Genomic DNA, 23,869 nt, shown 5'->3' with positions numbered 1-23,869 from the left:
ACTTGTTTGTCTCTTTGTTAGGTTTCTGTAGAAACATACCTATAACTAAGTATCCTGTTTGGTTTCCTAATCTGTGATTATTCAGGAAATATAAGATGGTTTGGATATTTTTTTTCTTCTTACAGGGCGTCCCTTGAAAGATAGTGCTCTGATTAAGCAGGCACTGAAACTCCTTTACAGCAACACGTCACTCTACAGGAATGTGAGTCTCTTAAAACTGTGCTTCTGTGGCCCCTTGAGTGTTTCTCTGTATTACCTGTTTTGTCCAGTTACTTCCCTAATGCAAGGATTTACTATCAAAACCCTTTTACCTCTGAATAGTTTGCACTTCTGTGAACAGGTTTGGCTTTGTAAAACAAATGCTCTGCTGTGTTGCAGCCTAAATGCTGGAGTACCCTCGTTATGATCTTGGGCAGTAGCAATTTTCTGGGAAAAAGAGGGCACCTACGTCCCGTATTCCTGAGAGAGCCACCACTTGACTTCCAAAAGGTAACTGAAACAGTCCAGTGAAATGGGAGAACCTCTTGTCTTGGATTTATGAGACTTCATTTGATGTGGGCATTGGCTTGTTCTTCTAAATGCTAAGGTTAACTTTACAGTTCCTCAAATACTCTTGTATGTGCAGAATGTTGTGACTCAGGAGTGTTAAATACTACAGTGATTAATTCTGCATGCAGCTCAATGCCTAATACTGAGTCTGTATCTTTTACTGTTGAGATGGATCAGGTAACAAAATGGATAGCGAAGCAGTTTAAGAAAAATACGTAAAAGTACATTAAAGAACATCTTGAACACTGTTTGTTTGTAGAGTATCTGACCATCCTTCTCCTTGTGACCCATTACCTGTGTTTTAGGGGGTGCTTGCTGCCAGTTGTGGCCCTTTGAAGGAACTGAAGGCAAAAATTAACGTTTCTTTACCACCTTCTATTTTCTCTCCTGATGTAAGTGTGCACATAGCAATAAGAAAATTTACTATTTGTGTTATTGTGCTTGAAGATATAACAGTGTTGAAAACAGTTGGATTATTAAAGGCTTTTAAAGGGAGCTTGAAGATTTTGGGGGGAGGAATTGGCCTAAGACTGTTCTTAGCACAGTCTAAAGGCTAGAGCAGACATCTGAAGTAAGAAAGCGATAAGGTTTTGTTCTGGTCTGACACCATCTTCAGCCTAGGACAAGTCTTGCTTTATAACTGTCCAAATGTATACATTTATAACGTGGGAGGGCTGGTGGTAGTTGATTCTGTCTGTAACTTCTCACAGGGTGATCTTGTACGGTTTGTTTTAAACAGGAGACTACACTTTGAGACTTGACACAGTGTTTGGCTCAAAACTTGGAATAGCTCAGGATTTCTAAACTGGTTTTGAAGAATGGTTTCAAGTATAGTGGAGCATGTCTAAAAATGGCTTGGAATATATTCTGTATTGAATACAGTCAGTACATCTAAGGAGATTTCTTAATTTCTGCTCCTATTTCTGCTTCATATTTCTGGGAGGACTTTATAGCATGTTTCACCTGATGTTCCCAGAAATAAATACCTGTTCTATTCCCCTTTCTTTTGGCCTTCTTAAGATTCACATGGATGTCATGTGTGACATCTAACCTGTCTATCTGGAATGGTAGTGACTTAGTGCTGATTTGATGGGATGAGGTAGGCAAGTAGTGGGGAAAGTGGGCTTTTAAATACATGTCTCTTCTTGTCATCTCTCCCTGTAGTTACACCAAGAGGCTTGTCTTATTGTCGCGGTACAAGCAATACAACAGATGGTTTTTTGTGATCTTCCATACTTGACTTCCTTCTTAGAGATAGCCCTGGCTTTTGGGGTGAGTCCTGGCTGTTGATTTCTCTTCTAAAAGATGGAAGCAAATGATATTTAAAATCTGTGTAACACCAATGTGGAGATTTTGGACACATTTAACTTGATTTGTTCCTCTTTAACTTTGCTGACCTTCAGTTCAGGCTGGTTTTTAAGAAATGATTGCCACTTGGGTTAAATCACTGGTCTTGCTTTGTCTCTTCCTAGAGTAACTTTTGGGCTTTGAGGCTGTTATTGGACCATCTTTCCTGTGATGAAAACGTTCTCGATGGCACTGTCAACCTGATGTTGAGAGATCTACATTGTCAGAAAGCAACAATGCTAAAGCTGTGAGTAAACACTTGCTCCCAGTCTGTCTGCTTATGGAAACAGTAAGAGCAGCAGTGACGTTTAGCAGAGATGTGACCCTTAGCTCTTTGAAACCAGCCTGCCCAGGGCTTTGGATAAGTCAAGAACGCAGATAAGATGCCAGGAATTAGTAGGCAAGTTGTTTCTGCTGTTGCACAGCTGTGTTCTCTTTCCTGCTTTTGTATCGCTTAGGTGGCAAAACCTTGGTCCCCTGTATGTGGGTGAATTCCTTTGCCTGTTCCTGACTTGCAGACATCAGAAGATGCAATCCGTTGGCCTCTTGAGTCTGAGTATTATCACAGAGAATCTGCATGTGTAAGTGTGAATCTTCATCATAGCCAGATAGAGAATCATTGCGTTGCAAAGCTGAAGGTCGTTTTCTTTTAACTGTCTTAATTCACAGCTGATTCTTGGTTTTCCTTCTTCCTTGTCATTAGCAGTGGTAAAGGTACTGAACATGATGCTCTGGGTAGACTTGAAATTGTTCTGTTACCTGTTGCAACCAAATGGCCTCCTCACTTCCCAGTGTTGTGAAAAACAGGTCTCCTCTTGGCAGCTCTGACCAGTCATCAAGATTACACAGGGTACAGTCTAGTTCTGTTACTGAAGCATCACTGTCATCAACAGCAACCAAAAAACCTCTTAATTAGGACTTGGAACAAAGCTGCTACTGGAATCTAAGGAGGCTTAATACTGTATATGGCTTTATTTAGAGAAAATAATTAAAAGTAGCTCAAAACGTGTATCATTGTGCATCTGTAAAGAATACAGTGGGAGAACAGGGTCAGTACTAAGCTTGTAAGAAATACTTCACATGGTGGGGAGGGAGTAGACCCCCACCAAAACCTAAAGATTGAGGAATGTATGTGCACTGTTATGCAAACTGAGGACAGCATTATGTGCCTGTCATTGTCTTTTAAGCGACACCACTTGCTCTGCAGCAGCCACAAAGCTTCAGTGGGTGGGGAAAACAGTCCTGAAAGAGTCTAAGTACTTTGTTTGGATTGCAAATGATAAGGAAGCACTGATGTGTCACTTTTGAGACCTTGAGCTGTTTCTGAGTGTAATCTTTGCTCTCCTGTGTTATGCAGTAAAGCTCTCTAGGCTTTAGAGTGATAGACTTTAATGTATTGATATAATAGTTTCTAAATTAATTGACTCTCTGGTTGTATACTAGAAGGCAGAGTAATTGCTCTGGCACTTTTAATTCACACATAGCTGCTGGCAGCAGAGTAATGGTGAAAATTCACCTCTTGGTAACTGTCTTAAGTGGAAATCATGGGCAGGTAAGTTGAAATTCTTCAGTTTCTTCTCTCTAGCCTTTGCTTCATGTAGCAGAGAAAATAAAATACCTTATTTCATTTCTATTTGAAAGTTAAAGTGGGTTGTTGGACTGGCCTTTTTGTAAAGCCTTGAGTAATGCAGAACTCAGAGTGGCTGAAATTGAGGGCAGGTGCATCCCTATGAGAAAATGGATTAAGACTCTGTATCTGGTTTTCAGGTGTCCTTGGGCAAAGCATCTTTGCAACTTCTTTCACAATGCAGTGAGTATCTCCATGTATTTGAATTTAACAACAAAGTGTATCAGTGACAACTGTATTACTTATCAGTTGGATATTTAAATATAACATTTAATGTGTCATGTATCAAACGATAAGATGAAAAGAGGGTAGATTTAGATAAGATATAAAGAAGACCTCTTCCCTGTGAGGCACTGGCACAGAGTGCCCAGAGAAGCTGTGGCTGCCCCATCCCTGGCAGTGCTCAAGGCCAGGTTGGACACAGGGGCTTGGAGCAAGCTGCTCCAGTGGAAGGTGTCCCTGCCCATGGCAGGGGTTGGAGCTGGAGGAGCTTTAAGGTCCCTTCCAACCCAAACTAGGCTATGATTCTATTTAATGTCATATGTCCTTGATATTTATAATGACATTATAAAAATCACTGAAGTATGCTGCCTGTTTCTTTTCCTTCCCAGCGACTGAAGAACCTGCCCCTTGGCGCTGCAGCTCATCACGAAATCTCGAAGTTCACGAGCCTGTTTGAGAACGAATAATCTGTCAAAATCTTCAGGAATATTTCCCAAGTTGTCTCAATGTGAGAAATCTCTTCTGGAGTCCCTACAAATCATCCTCAGACAAATCCAAAATGGGATCCTAGGTGAAGGTGGGGAGCAGCAGGCTGCGTTCCTTGCATCAACGGATGTGTTGAGGAAATTTCCTTTCTTGTTGGTCCATGCGTGAAGCATGGGGATGGGTTTCAGTTTCCTTAAAAAGCCGTTCTACAGCGAGATGCTGGCCGGTGTTTAGGATGAGGGAGGGAAACGCAGATGAAGCACAAAGCATGAGTCTTTATTTCTGTTGTCATGCAGATGTGCTACGGGGAGCCATCTGCGGCAGAGCTGCGAAGAGAGCAGAGGGTTAAAAGAAGGCATCCTGCCTTTGCCCAGGTGTGTGAGTGACAGCATGCCCTGAAATGCTGTTTGCACACCCTTTTTGTTTTGTATTATGAAAACAACCTGCTCCTGAGGCTGAAGGGCATTAACTGAAGGGTTCTTGCTGCTTCAAGAAAGCAGATTGAGGAGGCCTCATGCAGTGAATAACTTGTTTTGTTAGCAAATAGCACAGGTTTCATATGCGGACGCGGGTTGTATTTGGTTTTATTTCCTGCAGTTGGTGACTTAGGGGGTGCTGATGGCTCCGGTTTTTTCAAAGCCTTATTTTAGTGCTAAGTTGGAGTTAATGTTTGACCTATGGAGGTAGAAATGAAGAAACATTTCAAGCCTGATTGATATCCTTTGCCCTGCTGTGATACCTGCCTGCATCTGCTCTGGCAGGCAGCAGCAGCAGAAGAAATCATCATCTGTGATTCGTTTTATTTTGCACATTCAAGTCTTTTGCAGCTTTTGTTGTCCTAAATAAACTCTGCTGCTGTTAAAGTTTTGTACATCTGGGCCCTGTGTTTGAGTCGACACAGTCTCCAGTAAAACTCTATGGAAATGCAGTCGTTGTCAGCTCTGTTTTATGGGGGGTGTGGTTGGGGTTTTTTCTTTGAATGGGTGCTTTGTCCAAGTTCAGGCAGGACAAGCCTGGTCTGGGACGGTCCTTGAGCCTCTGGAATGTGGCTCTGCTGGTGGCTACGCCACAGCTCCTTCTGCTGCCCTGGAAGACCCACTGGTGTGTCATCTCATCCCAGTTTCCAAGACGGGTTTCGTGCACGTTTCTAATTACATAACCTTTCCTCACCTCACATTCCTGAGCAGTAGAAGGTCCCTGTTCCTGTTATGTCCAATGGGGAGAGAACAAAAGACAGGGAAGGGACTTGCAAATGCTGATCTTCACAGGCCCTGTATCATGTTCTCTGCTTTGCCCTGGTACGTAAGAACTTCCCATTCCTGCCCTATGATGTTTCCTGGCTGCTCTCCTGTTCCCAGCTCTCCAATAGAAGCCAGTTTGTTAGTCCCTGGGTGTGCTGATGGTTACATCATGCTCTGTCGTTTCACTGTGGGTGTGAAAAGGGAACAGTGAAACCAAGGCAGCCCCAGCACTACACTAAACTTGGAATGGATGTAGGCTTCTGGGTGTCACCTTGTGCAGGAGAAGGGGGCAGGTGAGGGCAGGGGTTTTGTTCCCCCTTCCAGCCTGGATTTACCATCACAAGGAAAGTGTTAGGAACACCTTATTTACTGTAAGTAAATAGCATATCTATTCATTATTTATCTACTTCTCAATTTTAATGCATTATAGCAGCCCTTATCTATAGAGTAATCCTCCCTGTGATGATAAAATCTTTTATGTATGAGAAAAAGGCTTTCTCTGACGATCTACACTTGACTTTGGGCATGGATTGGGTAGATGCAGGTATAGTTCTTACACTCAACCACAGTGCAAAACATCTTCCTGGTGCCCTGAAACCGTGACTAATGTAGCCCTGAAGGTAAATCGGAGGCTGATCTTGTCTGCTTTGCTCCAGGTATAAGTGAGAGGAGCAGGGCTCATGAAAAATTGAAATACAGAGGTTGGAGAAGCAAATGGGCACCCAGAGCTGCCTCATCCACGTATTGTATTTTAGCAATCGACCATTTTAGCAAGTCTCTGCCCGGCTCATGCTGCCAAACACTGAACCCACCATTGGCAACTAAGTTCCTGCATTGAAAATACAATTTCATCTGAAAAGAGGGGAATTGTCTGATGATAAAGCCTGGGATGGAATGCCATTGTCTGGCTCAGGAGCATTATGTACCTGCCCAGGTTGTGATCAGCAGTGAGCAACCTACCTGGGGGCTGGTTGATTATGGGTAGGGTTGCTGAAAGTCACTGCCAATAAACTCATTGTTTATGGGCCTCAGGGGGAAGTCCTCAGTATAATAAAGAACAAAGAAGTAAATGCCTTGGGCTAGTGCTGCTGGTGACCCTGGGTGGCTCTCCCAGCTCTGCCCATGGGGGAATGGGGATGCACACCCCACCAAGGCTGAGCTCCGAGCAGAGGACATGGCAGGGGCAGCTGTGCCCTCTTGGCTACGTGAACAATGGGCAATTCATAAAGTAAAAGGGCTGGGGGTGAATTTCGAGTGACTTGGGGGTGATGCTCAGGGCCATCCCCAAACCTCCTGCCTCTGCCTGCATTACCCGTCCCCACCTCGGCTGCTGTGAGTGCTGGTGCCGTTTCTCCCAAGGACACTGATTAACCTCCAAAATGACTTTGTCCCTTTGGAGCGTGCACCAGAGAACCGAGTTATCTAAAACACCATCCCAAAGAGCCATAGTTAGCAGCTGGGGCTGAGGCAGACCCCTGCTTCCCAGGGACAGCAATGAGGGCTGCTGACTTGGTGCCAGTGCAGTCCCACACCCTCAGATGACAACCTTTGGTCCTGTATGGTGTAGCACAGGGTACGTATGTCACACACAGCATCCCGTCCATTCAGCTCCTGCCTCAGGAGCTGCCCTTCCCTGCTTTGCACCTAAATAATGCAGGGAGAGCACTAAGGAATGGGATGCAAGTCATCGCACGGCTACCCTGGGATGGAAAGGAGTTGTGCTCCTCCAGCTGCCTGCCCAACCAAAAATACTCCTTTTTAATAACTGGCCTAAGCAAAGTAAAGCCCCAGCTCGTTGCTGGCTGCCAGGTTAACAGATGGCTGCAGTCATTAATATTGTACAACTTCAGGAGTTCATAATACTTTAATCTACAAAGCTGGTGGGGTGGCTAATGGGAGCCCCACAATCTGCTGTGCCGAGTCCGTCCCAGACCCCCTGAGGGATGGGCAGACGTATCCACAAGGCTCCCTGCCTCTTCCAAGGATGCCACGGCCAGGTAGAGCTGGGATGAGCTCAGTGAACCCCTGCATTTACAGCTGTTGTTAATGGGGGCTCCTAAATTCACCATGTGTTGCCCCAGCCCTGCTCGGCCGTCAGACTGTGGGAAATCCACAGAATTCCAACCACCCCTCTTCAGGGTCAGTTTATCATCGAGCCCAGGCCTTTCCCATTCTCTTTTGAAGGCAGCACGGGGAGATTATGACTGATGTCAACAGGCAGATAATCTCTGGTTCAGCGCTGGGTATCGCTGACCTCCTTAATAGACATAATAGAGGGTTTGGAGCAGGGCAGGGTGCCCTGAGCTGCACCCACCCCAAGCAGCCCCGCACCATGGGGCTGTTTGCAGCAAGCAAAGCCCAGCGTTGCCTTTGCAATTAACAAGGGACATTTATTGGTTCCTTTGGGTGCCACGGGCTCAGCGTTTGGCTCCAATGAGCTCCATCGATCCCTGGCCAAGGCCCAGGCTCCAGCATCCTCTCTTGGAGCAGGGTAGAGGAATGGTGGCTCCAGGAGGCTGCCGGGAGGCTCTTAGCACTATCGATTGCCTGGGGAGGCTGAGGGCTGGCTCTTGGTGGGGCTTTGCCTTTGGCCAGGTCAGTTAGCAGGGCATTGAGTGGCTGCTCCGTAGAAATGGCTCCAGTGGGTTAATGCTATAAAGGCTTATGGGGAGAGGTACCCTAGATAGATAGACAGATGATAGATAGATGATAGATAGATAGATAGATAGATAGATTAGATAGATATAGATAGATAGATAGATAGATAGATAGATATAGATAGATATAGATAGATGATTGATAGGATAGATAGATAGATGATAGATAGATAGATTAGATGGATAGATAGATAGATAGATAGATGATGATAGATAGATAGATAGATAGATAGATAGATAGATAGATATAGATAGATAGATAGATAGATAGATAGATAGATAGATAGATAGATAGATAGATTTTAAAATATATATATGTATAATTATGTATATTATATATATTCTATATTTTATATATCCACTCACACATATCTATGAGATTGAATCATAGAATGACAGAGTGGTTTGGGTTGGAAAGGACCATAAAGCTCATCCAGTTCCACCCCCCTGCCATGGGCAGGGACACCTTCCACTAGAGCAGATATACCATAGAACGCCATAAGAACCAACATATACATGCATTTCACCTCCAGGCCATTGAATGCCCAGGACACCAGGGGGATTTGCCAAGGCTCCAGCACACAGAGGTACCCCTGTCTATACCAGAGCCTCAGCTCTTTGGGGTGCTGTAGCCAGGACAAACAGCCCCATGGATGGACAGCAATGGGAGGCTTTTGGGGCTCAATTTGGGCAGCTTTTCTCTGTGGAAACGTTTCTTAAGGCAGGAAATCTTCCCTTAAGGGTTTTTTAGTGTTTATTTAACGAAGGTTTGGGGCTGGGGGGTTCCTCTCTTTGGGGTTTTGCTTTTCCATCAATTATGTTCCTTTTACTCAGCTAAACCAACTGCCAGTGGCCTTTTGTCCCTCCAAGTAACACAATAATAGCTTTTTTAACACTGCTGCCCTGTTCCCCTTGTGCTGACCCTGCCCCTTCACCCGCCATATGTTTCATCTCCAAAGGCTCACTTTGGGGCATTTACTTTCTTTTCATCCCCTTTCTTTAACCATCTCTTCCCTGGGTACACCCCCTGCACCCCCTTGGCTCCACCAGCAGCAGGGAAGTGGGAAGAACCACAAAATCCAGGAGCAACTGCAGAAAAGCCATGGCAGGACTGGCATTTGCAGGGATGCAGGATGCAGGCAGGGCCTCCCTGGGGTACCGCTGTGTCCCACCACGCGTTACCCCCCCCCCCCCCCCCTTGGGGCCTTTCTTGTCCCCTTAGGGCCATGGTGGATGCTGCGGTAACCCCATTCCAGCCGCTCTGCCGCTGGGTACCAGGACGCTGCCTCCATCCTGGTCGCTCACATTCATCGGAGCCAAATCCCCCGGGAGCAGCGGGGGGGGGAAGGACGCTCCCATTATCCGGCTCCTGCCGTGTCGGAGGCAGCTGGACCAGCCGTGCATTAATAGATTACACAGAGGATCCGGCAGCGTCGGGAGCAGCGCGGGCAGGGCCGGGGCTTTGCTGAGCCGGTGGGGACGGACACGGCCCCCGCTGCCCACTGACACCTTCCCCAGCACAGGTAGGTGGAGGGTCCGTGCGCGGGATGCTGCTGCTGGGCTGGCTGGAGCAAGGGATGGGGATGCTGCTCCCCATCTGATCTCCAGGAGAGCCCCGGGGAGGCCGTGCAGGGGGGATGCTGCGCACTGGCCGCTCGCCCTCTTCCCGAGCATGGATGTTGTTCCAAGGGATGCTCTGCGGAGGAGCAGAGCTGGGGCAGCCCGTGCGGATGCCAAGCTGCCAGTGCGTGGCTGGATCTGAGCCGTGCTGGTGCGTGGAAGGATATAGTGTGTGTCGTGTCCCCCCCCCCCCGCACATCAGTCCTTGCCTGACCCTGTAATGGGGGCTTCAGCCTGGTTTGGGTGCAGGATGGGCACCCTTGGGGCTCAGCCGCAGCGGGTGCAAAGGTGGGTGCTGCCCTGTGCTTCTGCATGCTGGAGGTCTGGGGTCATGGCAAGGGAAGGTCCCCATGCCCCTCTTCATGGGGTGACACAAGGAGCCAAGTGCTTGCAGGTCTCATGGTCACAGCTCGCGCCTCGGTTTCCCCATCGTGCCTGTCCCCACTGTTATCCAGCACCCAGGGCCACTGTATGGGGGTGCCGAGGTGGTCTGTGATGATTTGTCTTGCTCCCCACATCAGATGCCCATCCACATGAGCTGTTTCCAGGGTTATCTACCCAGCCATGTGGATGCTCAAAACCCCTCCTGATCCTGCTTTGGGCTACGTCCACTCAGGAGAAGGACAGACAATGGCATGCCCCAATGGCCCCTGGTTGCTCTTTGCCACTGTCCACCCTAAGCAATAGAACCATCCCAATTGCAGCCAAATCTGGCCAGATGCATGCACCCACATCTACGAGAGGCCAGCCCTGGGCACCCATCCTGTGCTGGGCTGGCCTTGTACCCCACAGGTAAGTGCAGCATCACCAAAACCTCCTGGAGCCATGGGCTGCTCCGCCATAGGGCTGGAAACCTGAGGGATCCCATCTTTATGGGGTGCAGAGCTGGGGGGGGGGGGGGGGTCAGGGCAGTATGTGGCCATGGGATGCAGCACCAACATCCTCATCTGCAGCCCCACAGAGCCCCAGGGGGCCACCATGGACGAGTGGGACCTCCCGCAGTGGAAGAAGGAGGTGGAGAGCCTCAAGTACCAGCTGGCCTACAAGCGGGAGATGTCCTCCAAGACAATACCCGAGTGAGTGATGCCCCCATCCCTCCCATCCCTGTATCCCTGTGAGGAACCCGGCTCTTCTTCACCCCGACACCAACATCTCCCTTCAAACCATCAGGGGGCCCAAAATGAGGCGGGGTTGGAGGTTTTCCCTTATGGTTCTTCAATTCCCCCCCCCCCAGGTCCCAGCAGCAGAAACTCACCAGCTCCAGTACCGATGCTCACAATGATCCTTTGCACTAAGTCCTTCCCATCCCAGCTCCTTTCCAGCTGCCCATCCTCAGTGGTGGCCAGGACATGGCGGCAGCCATAGAGACACCCCAAGACCTCCCCATTCTCCAGACAAGTGTTCAGACCCCCCCTGCAGAGCTCAACTCACTTAAAGCTGTAAAACAAAGCCATGGACAAGTGTTTCCCATCCCTCGTTTGTACCTCCCTGCTCCTCAGGGGGAGGTACTTGGCCCCATCCCATCGGTTCACCCAGCCCGTGTTCCCCTTTCTAACCCACTTAGAAAGGGGGACAGAAAAAGAGCAGCTTTAGCAAATCAGTTTTAAACCATCATAAGTAAGCTTTTAAACGCAACATAAATGAGTTTGAAACCCCACCATAAATGACTTTTAAAGCACAACATAAAGACCATCCCCATGCCGGCAGCACAGGGGCAGCCACGGATGCAGGGGATAAAAGGCTGCTATTAAGCTCATTTCTTTCCCTCATCTCTCCCCCATCCATATAAAAACCTGGGAGCAAAGGACCCATATGTTGGTAGAGGCTGCACCAGAGCTGGGCTCACCCCAATGCATCCAGCTGTGCATCCCAAGCCAACGGACCCCCTTTGGGAACAACGCCCACCCCTTTACTCCCATCTCCGCAGGTTTGTGAAGTGGATCGAGGACGGCATTCCCGAAGACCCCTTCTTGAACCCGGAGCTGATGAAAAACAACCCTTGGGTGGAGAAGGGCAAATGCAGCATCCTCTGAGGGACCCCCCCTTGAACCTCCCCCTTTATCCCCTTGCCGAATGTACTTTTATATTAGCCAGCTTCCTAATATGAGAACCTGAACCAAAACCCAACCCTCAGCTTGGCTTCTTATTTATAGTAGTAGAAGCATTGCTATTTTAGATAGGGGGGAACAGGGACAGCACATTGGGGTGGGCAGCGTGGTGGGACAGAGCAGCAAGGGTACCTCCAGGCTCAGGCTGCAGTCCCAGCCTCAGGCATCCCCTCTGCCCCTGCTGCTCTTTTCCAGCTTGGAAAGGAAGGGAACTTTTATAAAGCACATTCAGGGATTTTCAATGCTCTTTTGTACATTGCAGGGTCTCTTCGTTGCAGCCAACCAGGCAAAACATAGCGAGGAAGGGTTTGTAAATGAAATAAAGAGAACACGCCTCCATGGTTAGTTTCCTTATACAGATTTGATGTCTCTCTTAAACAAGTGGGCACTTAGAAAAATAACCCCAAAATAACCACGCACACCCCAAAAAGGAAGCCAAAAGCCATCGTTCCCCTTCAGTTCCATGGGTTTAAGTTCATGGTTTCGCTGCTGCCCCCCTAGAGCAGGTCCTTGATGTAGATGTTCCTCCTGACGGCGTTGGAAACCCCTTCATTAAAGCGGAACCAGACGTCGCTCTTCCCCACAGCTTTTCCCATCCGGTTCTCAAGAGATTCCTCCTTGGAGGCCTGAGGGGCTGCAGGGGAAGATCCAGGTCAGAAACTTGCAGAATCTCTTCTGATGCTCCCATGTTATAGACTCATGGAATCACGGAATGGTTTGGGTTGGAAGGGACCTCAAAGCTCCTCCAGCTCCAACCCCTGCCACGGGCAGGGACACCTTCCACTGGAGCAGCTTGCTCCAAGCCCCTGTGTCCAACCTGGCCTTGAGCACTGCCAGGGATGGGGCAGCCACAGCTTCTCTGGGCACCCTGTGCCAGCGCCTCAGCACCCTCACAGGGAAGAGCTTCTGCCTAAGAGTTCATCTCAGTCTCCCCTCGGGCAGGTTAAAGCCATTCCCCTTGCCCTGGCCCTACAGGCCCTTGTCCCAAGCCCCTCTCCAGGTTTCCTTGAGCCCCTTTAGGCACCAGGATCCTGTAAACACTTGCAGCACCCACAACCCCCAGCTGACCACTGTCACAACCCCATAGGCACCCCCTGCCTCCTGCACTGGGGTCTGTTCACTTAATATCCCCTTTCCACCCCATGGATGTCCCCTGGCTGCAGTGCTTGGGGACACAGCCCCTGCATGGGGTCCTGGCACAGGGAACGCAGCATCCACAACCACCCCATCCCTCTGCCACCTACCTGGGGCTGTGGCTTTCTGCTGCCGCTGAATGGGCCGCCCGAAGAAGTCTTTCTCAGGCTGCCAAAAGCAAAAGGCAGAAGGTGAGCGCGGCTCTGTCAGCGCCCGCATCCACAGATCACATTCAAACACAGCCAAAAGCAAGCGGAGTTTCCCTCTGTGCAAGGCTGGACACTGGTGAGACCATCACCCCGCCCTCAGGGCTGCTCCGGCTCCTTCCCCATTCAAGCACCTGGTGCTGGAGGAAGCCACGGAGCAGGAGCTGAATGCAAACCCACAGGGAAATGCAAACAGCGTTCAAAAATGGGGTGGGAAACACACACTCGAGGGTTCACCGCGCTCAAGTGGGTTCTATAGGCAGGCAGGATCCTGATGCTGAGCCTGTGGAGAGGGAGGGAAGCAGGGGACCACTTCTGGATGCTACTGGGATGCCCACAGTGGGATGCATGCCTCACTTAGGGTGGTTTCCCCTGTGTTCACACCCCACACCTCATGGCCAGGTCTTCCTCCAATCCCACGGCTTCTGCAGAGCCAAAATTCAGCTATTTTAGCACAAAACATCCCCATCTCCTTCCCCAGCCATGAAAGCTTCCCAGGGCACATCCATAACTGTCACCCAGCTCTAACTCATCCCCATGCTGTAACCCCAGCGAGGATGCAGTTACGGGACACATGGTGCTGAGCTCTTCTATTAAAAGAAACTATACCAAATATCAACAGATATCGACAGAGACAGGGAGTCTCCAGCAGCCAGGAACGTGATGGGAGGGAATGAGGTGGGAATTGCAGCCCCCTCACCTTGTCCTCCACAGCTGCCCTCTTGACGATGTGCTCCAGGCGCTGCTGGTGGTTGGGGGGCACCGTGTCCATGTTCTCTCCTGCCCTGCCAAAGCTCTTCCCGGGCTCCTGCAGGGAGAAGAGCCATGAGTGAGGGGCCTTTTGGGCACCCCCCCCCCCAAGCAATGCACAGCCTGAGGGCAGGACGTTGCCCTGTCACCCATCCCGCACCCCCCCTCTGCTTGCTGCTGGGTTTATTGCAATATCCAAGTGACCTGCAAGGATTTTTCCATCACCTCCTGGCTCTCAGCAGCGCATGGGATCAGCCCCAGCAGCGCTCTGGGAACGTGTTAGTTTGCAATCCCTTTCCCTGGGACCTCCCGTGTAAACAAGGAGCCTTCAGAGATGCTTTTGCAGCATCTCTTTGCCCCACACATCCCCTGAGAAAGCCCTTCTGCTGCAAGAGGAGGCTCTCAGGGATTCATTATCCCTGTGGCACAAGGGCAGGGCAGGCACCAGCCTCACGTGAGCCTTTTCCACCCATTTCCACCTCCTGCCTGCTGCTCCATGGAGGGTTTTGGCAGGGGGCAGTTACTGTGCTCCTCCTGGAGGCTTTGGGACTTTGGGGAGCATCAAAGCGAAGCAGAAGGGAACGTGCAGGCAGGAGAGAGCAGCTCAATTCCCTCACAGACACATAAAATCATATCCAGAGGAACTAAAACCCCCGTCTCCTCACAATCCAGTTCAAAGCTTTAACCCCCAGTGAGCATTTCCTTCCAGAATTCCTGCAGAAGGATGAGCCCTCTGGGATCATCACCCAGCACACATGGGCTGCCCTGAAGGCAGATGTGCAGCACGGCTGCGGCTGGGGGAGTTTAATCCCGGATTTCCATCTGCAGAGCAAAAGCCACAGGCTTTGGAACGCCCTCCTCCCTTCAGCAGCCCGAAGGACTTTATCCCTATCAATGGCACCACGATCCCTACCTCTCCCAGGCTCCGTGCCTGCAGCAGAGCCTCCGTCCTCCTCATCTTCTCCAGCTCTATCTCCCTGGCGATGAGCTGCTTGGCCTGGTAGCTGAGCTGCCTGCGAGACGGCAGGTCCGGGAACCGGCACACGTCCTCCACATTCCTGAATCACGGAGACAAAACACATCAATACTGGAAATAACACAGCCTTATGCAAACTGCAGCCTGATACAGGCACAGGGAGACCTGTCACCCCTCCTGTATGACCCTGGTCACGGCGCCTCAGGTCCCCCATCCCTGCTCTCTCCGAGTACAACAGCAGCATCAGATGATGCCCAGTGAATGGTGCTGGCGGTGTGGAGCCGGGATGCTGCAGGGCTCCTCAGCTGAGTTCAGGAGGGATTACATCCGTTTTCATCTCGGTTTTAAAGCAAGAAGAGGGAACTGCAGGCGGGTCTGTGCCGAACAGATTGCTCTGAAAACCACCCAGCCACATCACAGCTTGGGCACGAGCAGCAGCGCAACCCTTCGCATGACCCCCGAGGTGCCTGCAGGGAGCTGCTTAATTGAGATACAGCCATGAGCAGTAATTTGGGCTCATCAGAGCAGTTTTATTCTTAACCACTTGGTGCTCCAGCTCTGCAGTTAGGGCCTGCTTCAGGACAGCAAAAGCCCAGCACCAAGGAGCCAGCTGGGCCCGTTCCTCTGCCAGCTATAAATGTATCACGCATTATTCACATCCAATAATATTCCCCTTCAAATAAAGGGAGCAAAGTCCTGTGTCAGACACACTCGCAGCCATTTGGAAATTAGCTGTCAGAACTGATTTAAGAAGCTTTAAAGAGGAAACACAGGTTTTGCTGTCGAGAACAGCTTGAGAGATGCTGGGATGCTCCTCGCAGGTACCACCAGGAGGTGACACCCCTGTGGTCCCCAGCATTGCTGCGCACAGCCAGGAGATAGGTCAGAATTCACAATAAAAGCAAAGCAAAGCAAGGCAAAGCAAAGCAAAGCAACCTCCTTGCTTGTGCCACATGGCTCCCACCATCCCACACGTTCCCCATGGCCACAGCCTGGCGTGGGGAGGGCAGGACAGGATGGTTCATACAGTTCATACAGCCCCTGCAGGCTTTTCCACAGGGAACATGATAAATAATAAGGAGCTTCCCTGTAATCAGGCCCAGCTGCTTCATTTAACAGAGGCTAATTTCTGTAATTAACTTTGTACCAGGAAGGCATCAGCACTGCTCCTGCCTGTGGTGGGGTCTGTGTGACTTCACCCAGGCCTCGGGAGCGTTTATGGCCCTCTATGTACTTACAGCACAGGGCTGCTCAAGGCTGGCACTGTTAATACACTCACTAGCAGTGGCTGCATTGACCTATGTGCAGTGTGCCCGGGTGACCTGCTCTCCCCTTTGCCACCAGCCCCCAGCAGCATCATTCCCTCCTCTCCCAGCTCCGGCTGATGCTTCCTTTCCTTTAATCCCATTACAAGAAACTCAGCTCCAGCCTCAACCCAAGGGGGTTATTTCTGACCCCGAAACCTTCTTCCCACCCTCAGGACTTACGGGTCAAGCTTGTAGACGTACTGGCCCTCAGGCAGGCGCTCCTGGTGGTAGGTGAGGTTGTAGGCCAGCATGGTGCTGATGAGGTCTGTGAGCTGCTGCTTCTCCTTCAGGCTGTAGAGCTGGGTGTTCACCTGGGGAGAGCATCACTAATCCATATTAACTTCTAAACACACAAATACAACCCAATGCACGGGGGTTGTCTCTGTATGAGAGAGGACAGTGAATACCCACGAGGTTCAGACCAAGCTTAGTTTCCTATAAGGGACCCTTCACATCAGACCCCTCTGATGGCCCAAAGGGCAAATGCACCCAATGCAACCACACATTGAAACCAAACCAGCTGCTGGGAGGACCTTAAAGCTCACCCAGCTCCAGCCCCTGCCACGGGCAGGGACACCTTCCACTGGAGCAGCTTGCTCCAAGCCCCTGTGTCCAACCTGGCCTTGGACACTGTCAGGGATGGGGCATTGATCACTTCTTGGCCTGTTCCAGTGCCCAAGGAAGGGACACATCACGCAGGCAGGGCTCCTGCCACCACAATGAGAGGGGCCCCATGGGGCACTCACCGGTCGGAGCTTCGGGGTGATGATGTCCAGCAGCAGGCACAGCACCTCCAAGACAAGAGACTGATGCCCCGCACGGCTGCGGGCGCTGGGCGTTATCCCTGACACCATGGACATGACGAGGTTCTGCATGTGGTTCAGCTTGGCCAGGGCCTGGGTGCAGACAGCAGGGATGGCTCAGCCACGGCTGCCACCAGAGATGTCCCCATGGGTGACAGAGATGCAGCCACGCTGCCACCATGGCCCTCCCGGTACCCACCTCATTCTGGCTGCTGGGATAAGAGAGCCGGGGGATGCTGGTGGCTGCGAAGAGGAGGTGGAAAGCCACGGGCAGGAAGGGCAGGTACCGCATCAGCTGGAAGCTCTGCCTGTGCAGCACAGCCTGGCTCAGCAGGTCGGAGAATCCCAGCCACTCCAGGGCCAAGCACAAGGTGCTGAAACTGGAGTCCCGCACCCTCATGTTCAGGAAGTTCTCGTACAGACCCTGGAATGGGATAATGGGATGCAGGAGCAGAGATGGATCGAGGCCACGTGGATGGCATCATCAACAGCATCCCATCAGAGCTCCACACAACACAGCAAAGGAAGGTCCCAGCTCTCCCCCTTGGCTGCTCTACCTGAGCGAGCTTCTCCTGCTCCCCCGAGGAGACAGCAAGGTGTAGGATGTGGTGGAAGCGGTGGGAGGACGCACTGAAGCCGGCCTTCCCCCCGAGGTGCGACAGGTCCTCATCACCCACCAGGAGCTGGGCTGGCAAAGTGGGGTCCATTCCGATCCTGTGCCTGGGGGAGTCCAAAGGAAAGAGCTCAGGGTGCCCTGGGGCTGAACGGAGCAAGGAATATCTGACCCTTGCAAACTGGACTGAAGGCAACAGCCATGCCAAATTACTGGGCACTAAAGAGTGGCCAAGGAGCATCTGGACACAGAGATCTGCTGAAGCTCTCCAGGGCGTTCCATCTTTCTCCACCACAAGTCTTGCAGGCACATCGGGGAATACCATGAAGCCATGTGGCCCAAGCAGCCAGCAATCAGTAAATCCCACTTTTACCTTTGGACCTTTGGAAGCTGGAAGATCTCTTGCCAGATGGAGAACAGCCCCTTGTTTTGGTCCTTCAAGCCGATCCTCATCGTCTGCACCATCTGCACACTCAGCTCCTTCTGGCCTCGGCTGTGCAGGAACTGCAACACCAGCAAGGGGTTGGAGGGGAAGGAAACAGCAGGGATGGAGGGGGGGTGCCCACAGCAGCACGTTGGTGCTGGGGAAAGCTGCAGGCAGCAGCACCTCACTCCTCCACTTGTAGAGGAATCAAGGTGCGAAGTAACACAGGGAACAGGCTGGAAATCACAAGGATCTGTCGGGGTCCCCTCCATCCCCATCTGAGCCCTGATGGAGCCAGGATCCACGGGACCCCGTGCCCCCGGTACCTACCTGCAGGGTGTTTATGCACGAGCGGATGTCATTCTCCGTCTTCTCGCACAGCGCCAACAGCGCGCCCGCGTCCACCCGCATGCCCTGCCGCAGGGCGATCTGCAGGACAGGGGGTCAGAGGGGGGGACCTGCCAACGGGGGGGGACGGGGGGGACAGGGGAGCCCTTGGCCGTGTCCCACCTCGCAGAGCCGCTGGGCCAGCCGGGATGGTGCTGTCCGAGGGAAGACGAGCAGGAAGGACTGCTGCCGCAGCGGCCGGAGCGCAGGGACGTACCTGCAGAGGGGAGCAGAGGGGCCTGAGCAGCCCTAGCACAGGAAGAAATCCAGCTATTAATCACAGAACAGTCTGTGTTGGAAGGGACTTTCTAAGCTTGACATCAAGTCCAACCCCCCTGCAATGAGCAGGGACATCTCCAACTAATGAGGTTGCCCAGAACCGGGCCTTGAATGTCTCTAGGGATGCTCTGCTCAAAGAGAGATGGGTTATTTATGCACCACTGCATGCCTGGGCATGCACAAACAACTATACACTCACACCTCAATACAGGTCATCCCAGTAGACGCAAAACTTGGGGTTCAGGGAAGCTGAGCATGTTATAGCTTTACTTTTCCTACGGCGCATCTAATCCATGGGCCAAATAACTCAGCGCAGGAGGCAACAGCAGCCGCCTCCTCGCTTGGGGTCTCAGTTCTCTACCCCTCCCCAGACACACAGCAGGCACTAACTGGTCGTTGCAGATGCAGATGATGGGCCTGAGCAGCAATCCGCCCTCCCGCTGCCTCCGCCGGCCCATGCCGGCCGCTGCCTCGCCCTGCGCATCCTTACGGTTGATGATGTTCAGCAGCACGTTGATAGATGCCTTGGGAAATAAGAGTCAAGGAGACAAGGGATCAGTTCTTGCTGGTCAGAGGCAAGGAACAGCTCCTAAAACGCAACAGGAGATGAGCCTAACAAGTAAGTGGTTAATGCAAAAGGTGGCCAGCTCCTTACCGCAGGCGCCCCATCTATCTCGTCAATGATCAGGCAGTTGGGCTTCTCGTTGGTGCCCAGCACAGACTTCATCTGGGTGGCAGCTTCGATGCGGGTCTTGAACACCTCAGGGCTGCGGTCGTCACTGTAAGGCGAGGCAGTGCAGGCTGCTGTGGAGGGCATCACCTCCAGCACAGCATCACCGCCTGCATGACATCACCTCAAGCATAGCATCACCTTCAGCATGGCATCACCTCCAACACAGCATCACTGCCTGCATGACATCACCTCAAGCATAGCATCACCTTCAGCATGGCATCACCTCCAACACAGCATCACCTGCAGCATGGCATCACCTCCATCACAGCATCACCTCCAACATAGCATCACCTCCAGCATGGCATCACCTCAAGCATGGCATCACCTCCATCACAGCATCACCTCCATCACAGCATCACCTCCAACATAGCATCACCTGCGGCATGGCATCACCTCAAGCATGGCATCACCTCCATCACAGCATCACCTCCAGCACAGCACCACCTCCATCACAGCATCACCTCCATCACAGCATCACCTCCATCACAGCATCACCTCCAGCACAGCACCACCTCCATCACAGCATCACCTCCATCACAGCATCACCTCCAGCACAGCATCACCTCTGGCATGGTTATCACCTCCATCACAGCATCACCTCGAGCACAGCATCACCTCCACCAGAGCCAGCACAGACTCACCTGGCATTCATCTCGACAGCGTTGTACCCCGCATGCTTTGCAATGACATGTGCCAGAGTGGTCTTTCCCAAGCCAGGTGGGCCACAGAGCAGGGCTACCTGGGGTGAAGAGGTAACATCAGCCCCACAGGCAGTGAGGGAGGGCTTCCTCCAGCTCCAAACACAGCTGCCATGCAAGGGGATGAGGCTCTGCAGCCTCCAAACCGGTTTTGGGAGCTGCTGCACTGGTTTGTAGACACAAAGGGAGAAGTTAAAGGAGGAAGGAGAATATACAGCCACTCAGAGGTGACAGAGTCATCCTGACAGCATCCCTCATGCAGATGTTTGAGTTTGCAGGACAGTAGACAGAAAAGGCTGAACAAAATCCCTTCCAGAAATACATTTGTGTGAAGCAATGCTGTTAGGATCTGTGTTTGTTTCCCCCTTTCTCTATCCTCTAACTGGACAGGCTGAAGCTGGTAAGCTGGCCTGGGTATGCTCCCTCTGCTCCCTGTAGCATTTGAGCATCATTGAAACAGGTAAGAAAACCCCATAATCTCTAAGAAGAATGAGGGAATCCCATTTCTCCTAGATCTGTACTGGAAGAGAAGGGAAAAGGAAGACCCTGCTCCTCATCCCTGGCAGGATGAAGGGGGACAGGAGAGGAGATCCATGGCAGCGGCATCCTGTCCTGCTCACCTTATATTTGGGTCTCTTGTGCTGGTCCAGCTCAGCCTCCAGAATCTCCTCTGTGAGCTGGACCTTTGTTTTCCACTTACTCTGCTGCTCCTTGGGTTGGTTGAATGGAGGATGAGCTTCAGTGCCGGGCTTGGCCTTCTTCACAGCCTTCTCCTTCCCAAACACCACCGCGTCCCACAGCTTGAGCCACTTCAGAAGGCAGCGGTTTGTGTACTGCAAGTTCGGAAAGACAGCAGCAAAGCCGTCAAAGCTCGGAAGGATCCAGTCTAGGACAGCAGAAGGCTGCTCCTTCATGGCTTAAAAACCAGCAGGGCGGGCAGAGGAAGGAGCCAAGCCCAGAGCATGTCTGCCCAGATGGACCTTGAGCACATGGAACATCACTCCCCATCACAGGGGAGGCTGCTCAGGTTTCTCCCTGGCATGGGAACACAGTTTCCTTCCAACCTCTGCCACCACAGAACCATAGAATGGTTTTTGGGTTGGAAGGGACCTTAAGGCTCACCTGGTTCCAACCCCTGCCACAGGCAGGGGCACCTTCCACTAGAGCAGCTTGCTCCAAGCCCCTGCGTCCAACCTGGCCTTGGACACTGCCAGGGATGGGGCAGCCACAACATCACCATCCAGCAGGGCAATCAAAGGCAAGTCACATCAACCCCATCCCTGCTGTCCCTCACCTGTCTCAGTCCAACCCAGCGCTTCCCAGCCTCTTCCACAATCTCCAACTCCCTACAAAACTTACAATAATCCCAAAAAACTCAAACCAGCCAACGATTCCTGGCTAAAATCCACAGATCCTTTTTGCCTTACTTTGCTCATCTTTCAGTCTTTCGTCAGAAGGCCCACAGCTAAAACCTCTCAGCAGCAGAGCCCCCAGCCAATGCTTCCAAAAACAGCACCACAAAACCTGATCCCACAGCATTAATGAAGAGCACGGAGGGGGTAACCCCCCGAGCCCCCCTTCTAGCACCTCACATCATCACTGAGCAGCTCTATGTAGCGTCGAGGAGTGAACCTGTCCACCCAGAGGCAATGCAGCGCTGAGTCCTCCTCGTCTGCTGGCTCTGCTTCCACAGCAGGCTCCGGGCTCTCGGTGCTGGTCTCACTCTCAAGGCAACTGCAAGAAAGCATTAACTTGTCCCAGACCAGCCAGGGAGTCAGGACAGGGCTGGGAATTCCACCATCACTTCCCAAGCTGGGGATGCTGAGGGCAAAGAGGCTCCTCTGTTCACAGGTCCCCAAAACCTGGACACCACCAGAGCATTCGAGAGTGCAGCAGGGCTAGGAGTGGGATTTCATCCCAACACCTCACCTGCTGATTATCTCTGTGAGCTGCTGTGATGCCTCCAGAACACATCTTCGACGCTTGGGCACAAAGAGGGGGAGAAAGGGGTCAGAGTTACCCGCTAAGCCACGGCTGTGGGGAGCAGGGATTTGGGAGCGAGTGCTGTGGCTATCCAGGGGAAGGCAGGAAGATGGGTATATGATGGGATACCTCTTCATTCACTTGTTCCTTCAGGTAGGAGAAAGGCACCCCCAGCAAGTGGAGCGGCCTCCGTGTATTCCAGCCCAGGGAATCAGGGAGCTGCAAGGACCAGAGGACACACACTGACGTTCACACCGATGCTCGGCACAAACGCTTCACCCTTCATCAAAGATCCCCTCCTGAACTGGACGGAGGTCACAAGAAGCAAGCCCAGCCTTCAGATCCCTCCTCACCTCCACCCCTGTCCTGGAGGAATCATCCCTCAGGACCATGAAGACCCTGGTGCCCTCGGTGGACGTCACGTTGATGTAGTCCTCCAGGATGGGCGGCCGCTTGAGGACCCGCTTCTTCTCGGAGGGTGGTGTGTTCTGCAGTGGGGCCATGCCACTGATGTCCAGGTGCTCCGAGCTGGAAAACACCATTTTCCTTTAGCGGGGGCAAGGGATGGGACCCTTGAACCCCACCTTTGTGTTGGGGCTCCTCACCCCTGCCCAATGCAGGGTTCAAGGTGGCCAACCTGACAGCCTGAGGAGCAGGCTCCTCTGGGCCAGCATCCCAGGGGCCATCCGGAGCCAACTCATCACCCACTCCAAAGCTGAGCTTCTTAACAGCTTCCAGCCGCTGCCGCTTGGGCTTCGGGGCTGCGGGAAACAGCAGGGCAGGAGGAAGAGGAGAAGCAGCCTTGCCTCCGCCGCTCCTCCAGCAGCAGCATCCCCGCACCCGGGACCAAACCTACTGCGGGCTGCGGGCGGGGAACCGGGGGAGCCCCGATCCCTCTTCCTGGAGCTGCTGCCTCCGTCGGGGTCCCCGGGGGGTTCGGGCTCCTTTGGCGGCTGCCTCCCGTCCCGGAACTGGGAGATTCTGCATCCAGCGGCTGGGGACGGGTCATCTGCGAGCGGCGAAACGCGGCGCTGCCGCTCAACCGGAGGGGACCCGCAAAGCCGGGTCCTGCCCACCCGCTCCATCCCTCCCTCCTCCACCGGTCCCGCACCTCCCAGCTCGGCCAGCGCCTCCAGCTCATCCGCGAACCGCTCGTAGAACCCCGCATCGGGGTCCGCATCGCGCTCCTCCATGGCACCCGCTCCCGCCCGCACCGCCTTTCCGGCCGCCGCGGAGCCGCCGCTGATTGGACGCGGGGCTCCGGGAGGAAGCAGTGGAGGCGCTGATTGGACGCGACGGAACGCCGGACGCGGCGGCTGCGGCGTTGATTGGATGCGACGCGAGGTCCGGTGCCGGTGACGGCGCCGCCGGCGGTGGAGGCGATGTAGGCGCTCAGTGCCGCAGGACCGGAGGGACCGGGACGGGAACCGGAGGCGGGGAACGGGGCTTGGCATCAGCCCCTCCACCGTGTCCCGTGTCCCCTCCGCCGTGCGCGTCCCTCCGTGATTGCGGCCCGGCCCCGGCGCTAGGAGCCGCTTGGGCCGAGCCCCTCCGCCGGGCTGGACCGGCCCAAGCATCGTGCGGCGGCGGGGCCTCCACGTGGGGCACCGGGACGGCTGTGGCACGGGTACCGGTAAGGCACGGGCACCGTGCGGTGGAGCCCGGTGTTGCCCTGGGACCCATGCGCTGTGAGCCCGCGGCACCGGTACACTTCCGACC

At 52.7% G+C, this 23,869-nt stretch overlaps 3 protein-coding genes across 4 annotated transcripts; 2 read left to right on the top strand and 1 right to left on the bottom strand.

Annotated features, from left to right (window-relative positions):
• The first annotated feature begins 51 nt into the window (after positions 1 to 51).
• Positions 52 to 4,212, top strand: LOC130593119 (uncharacterized). Its single transcript, XM_057398011.1, has 8 exons — positions 52 to 202; positions 379 to 489; positions 855 to 941; positions 1,714 to 1,821; positions 2,022 to 2,143; positions 2,355 to 2,477; positions 3,664 to 3,706; positions 4,135 to 4,212. The coding sequence occupies exons 2-8, from the start codon at positions 403 to 405 to the stop codon at positions 4,210 to 4,212; spliced, it is 648 nt and encodes a 215-aa protein (XP_057253994.1). The 5' UTR covers positions 52 to 202; positions 379 to 402.
• A 5,110-nt stretch (positions 4,213 to 9,322) lies between these two features.
• GNG13 (G protein subunit gamma 13) lies at positions 9,323 to 11,867 on the top strand. The gene is made up of 3 exons (XM_057398160.1): positions 9,323 to 9,652; positions 10,703 to 10,825; positions 11,677 to 11,867. The coding sequence occupies exons 2-3, from the start codon at positions 10,728 to 10,730 to the stop codon at positions 11,780 to 11,782; spliced, it is 204 nt and encodes a 67-aa protein (XP_057254143.1). The 5' UTR covers positions 9,323 to 9,652; positions 10,703 to 10,727; the 3' UTR covers positions 11,783 to 11,867.
• A 389-nt stretch (positions 11,868 to 12,256) lies between these two features.
• Positions 12,257 to 23,375, bottom strand: CHTF18 (chromosome transmission fidelity factor 18). Of its 2 annotated transcripts, XM_057398149.1 has the most exons (22): positions 23,262 to 23,375; positions 23,007 to 23,159; positions 22,788 to 22,911; positions 22,504 to 22,678; positions 22,280 to 22,369; positions 22,097 to 22,149; positions 21,760 to 21,901; positions 20,788 to 21,000; positions 20,111 to 20,208; positions 19,392 to 19,515; positions 19,127 to 19,260; positions 18,581 to 18,674; positions 18,401 to 18,499; positions 18,020 to 18,150; positions 17,591 to 17,753; positions 17,233 to 17,457; positions 16,977 to 17,126; positions 16,411 to 16,541; positions 14,861 to 15,005; positions 13,898 to 14,005; positions 13,102 to 13,159; positions 12,257 to 12,491 (listed from the first exon to the last, which is right to left on the bottom strand). In XM_057398149.1, the coding sequence occupies exons 1-22, from the start codon at positions 23,341 to 23,343 to the stop codon at positions 12,355 to 12,357; spliced, it is 2,829 nt and encodes a 942-aa protein (XP_057254132.1). In that variant the 5' UTR covers positions 23,344 to 23,375; the 3' UTR covers positions 12,257 to 12,354. The 2 variants fall into 2 exon arrangements, with proteins under 2 accessions (XP_057254132.1, XP_057254133.1); XM_057398150.1 differs by lacking the exon at positions 23,007 to 23,159.
• Positions 23,376 to 23,869: the final 494 nt, after the last annotated feature.

The sequence above is a fragment of the Pezoporus wallicus genome, unplaced genomic scaffold (assembly GCF_028554395.1).
Source record: "Pezoporus wallicus isolate ANWC-B61680 ecotype Strahan unplaced genomic scaffold, APGP_CSIRO_Pwel_v1 contig_6274, whole genome shotgun sequence".
In the NCBI taxonomy this organism is placed as follows: Eukaryota; Metazoa; Chordata; class Aves; order Psittaciformes; family Psittacidae; genus Pezoporus; species Pezoporus wallicus.
Note: the sequence above shows the minus strand (reverse complement) of the source record. Positions and strands in the feature narration are given on the sequence as shown.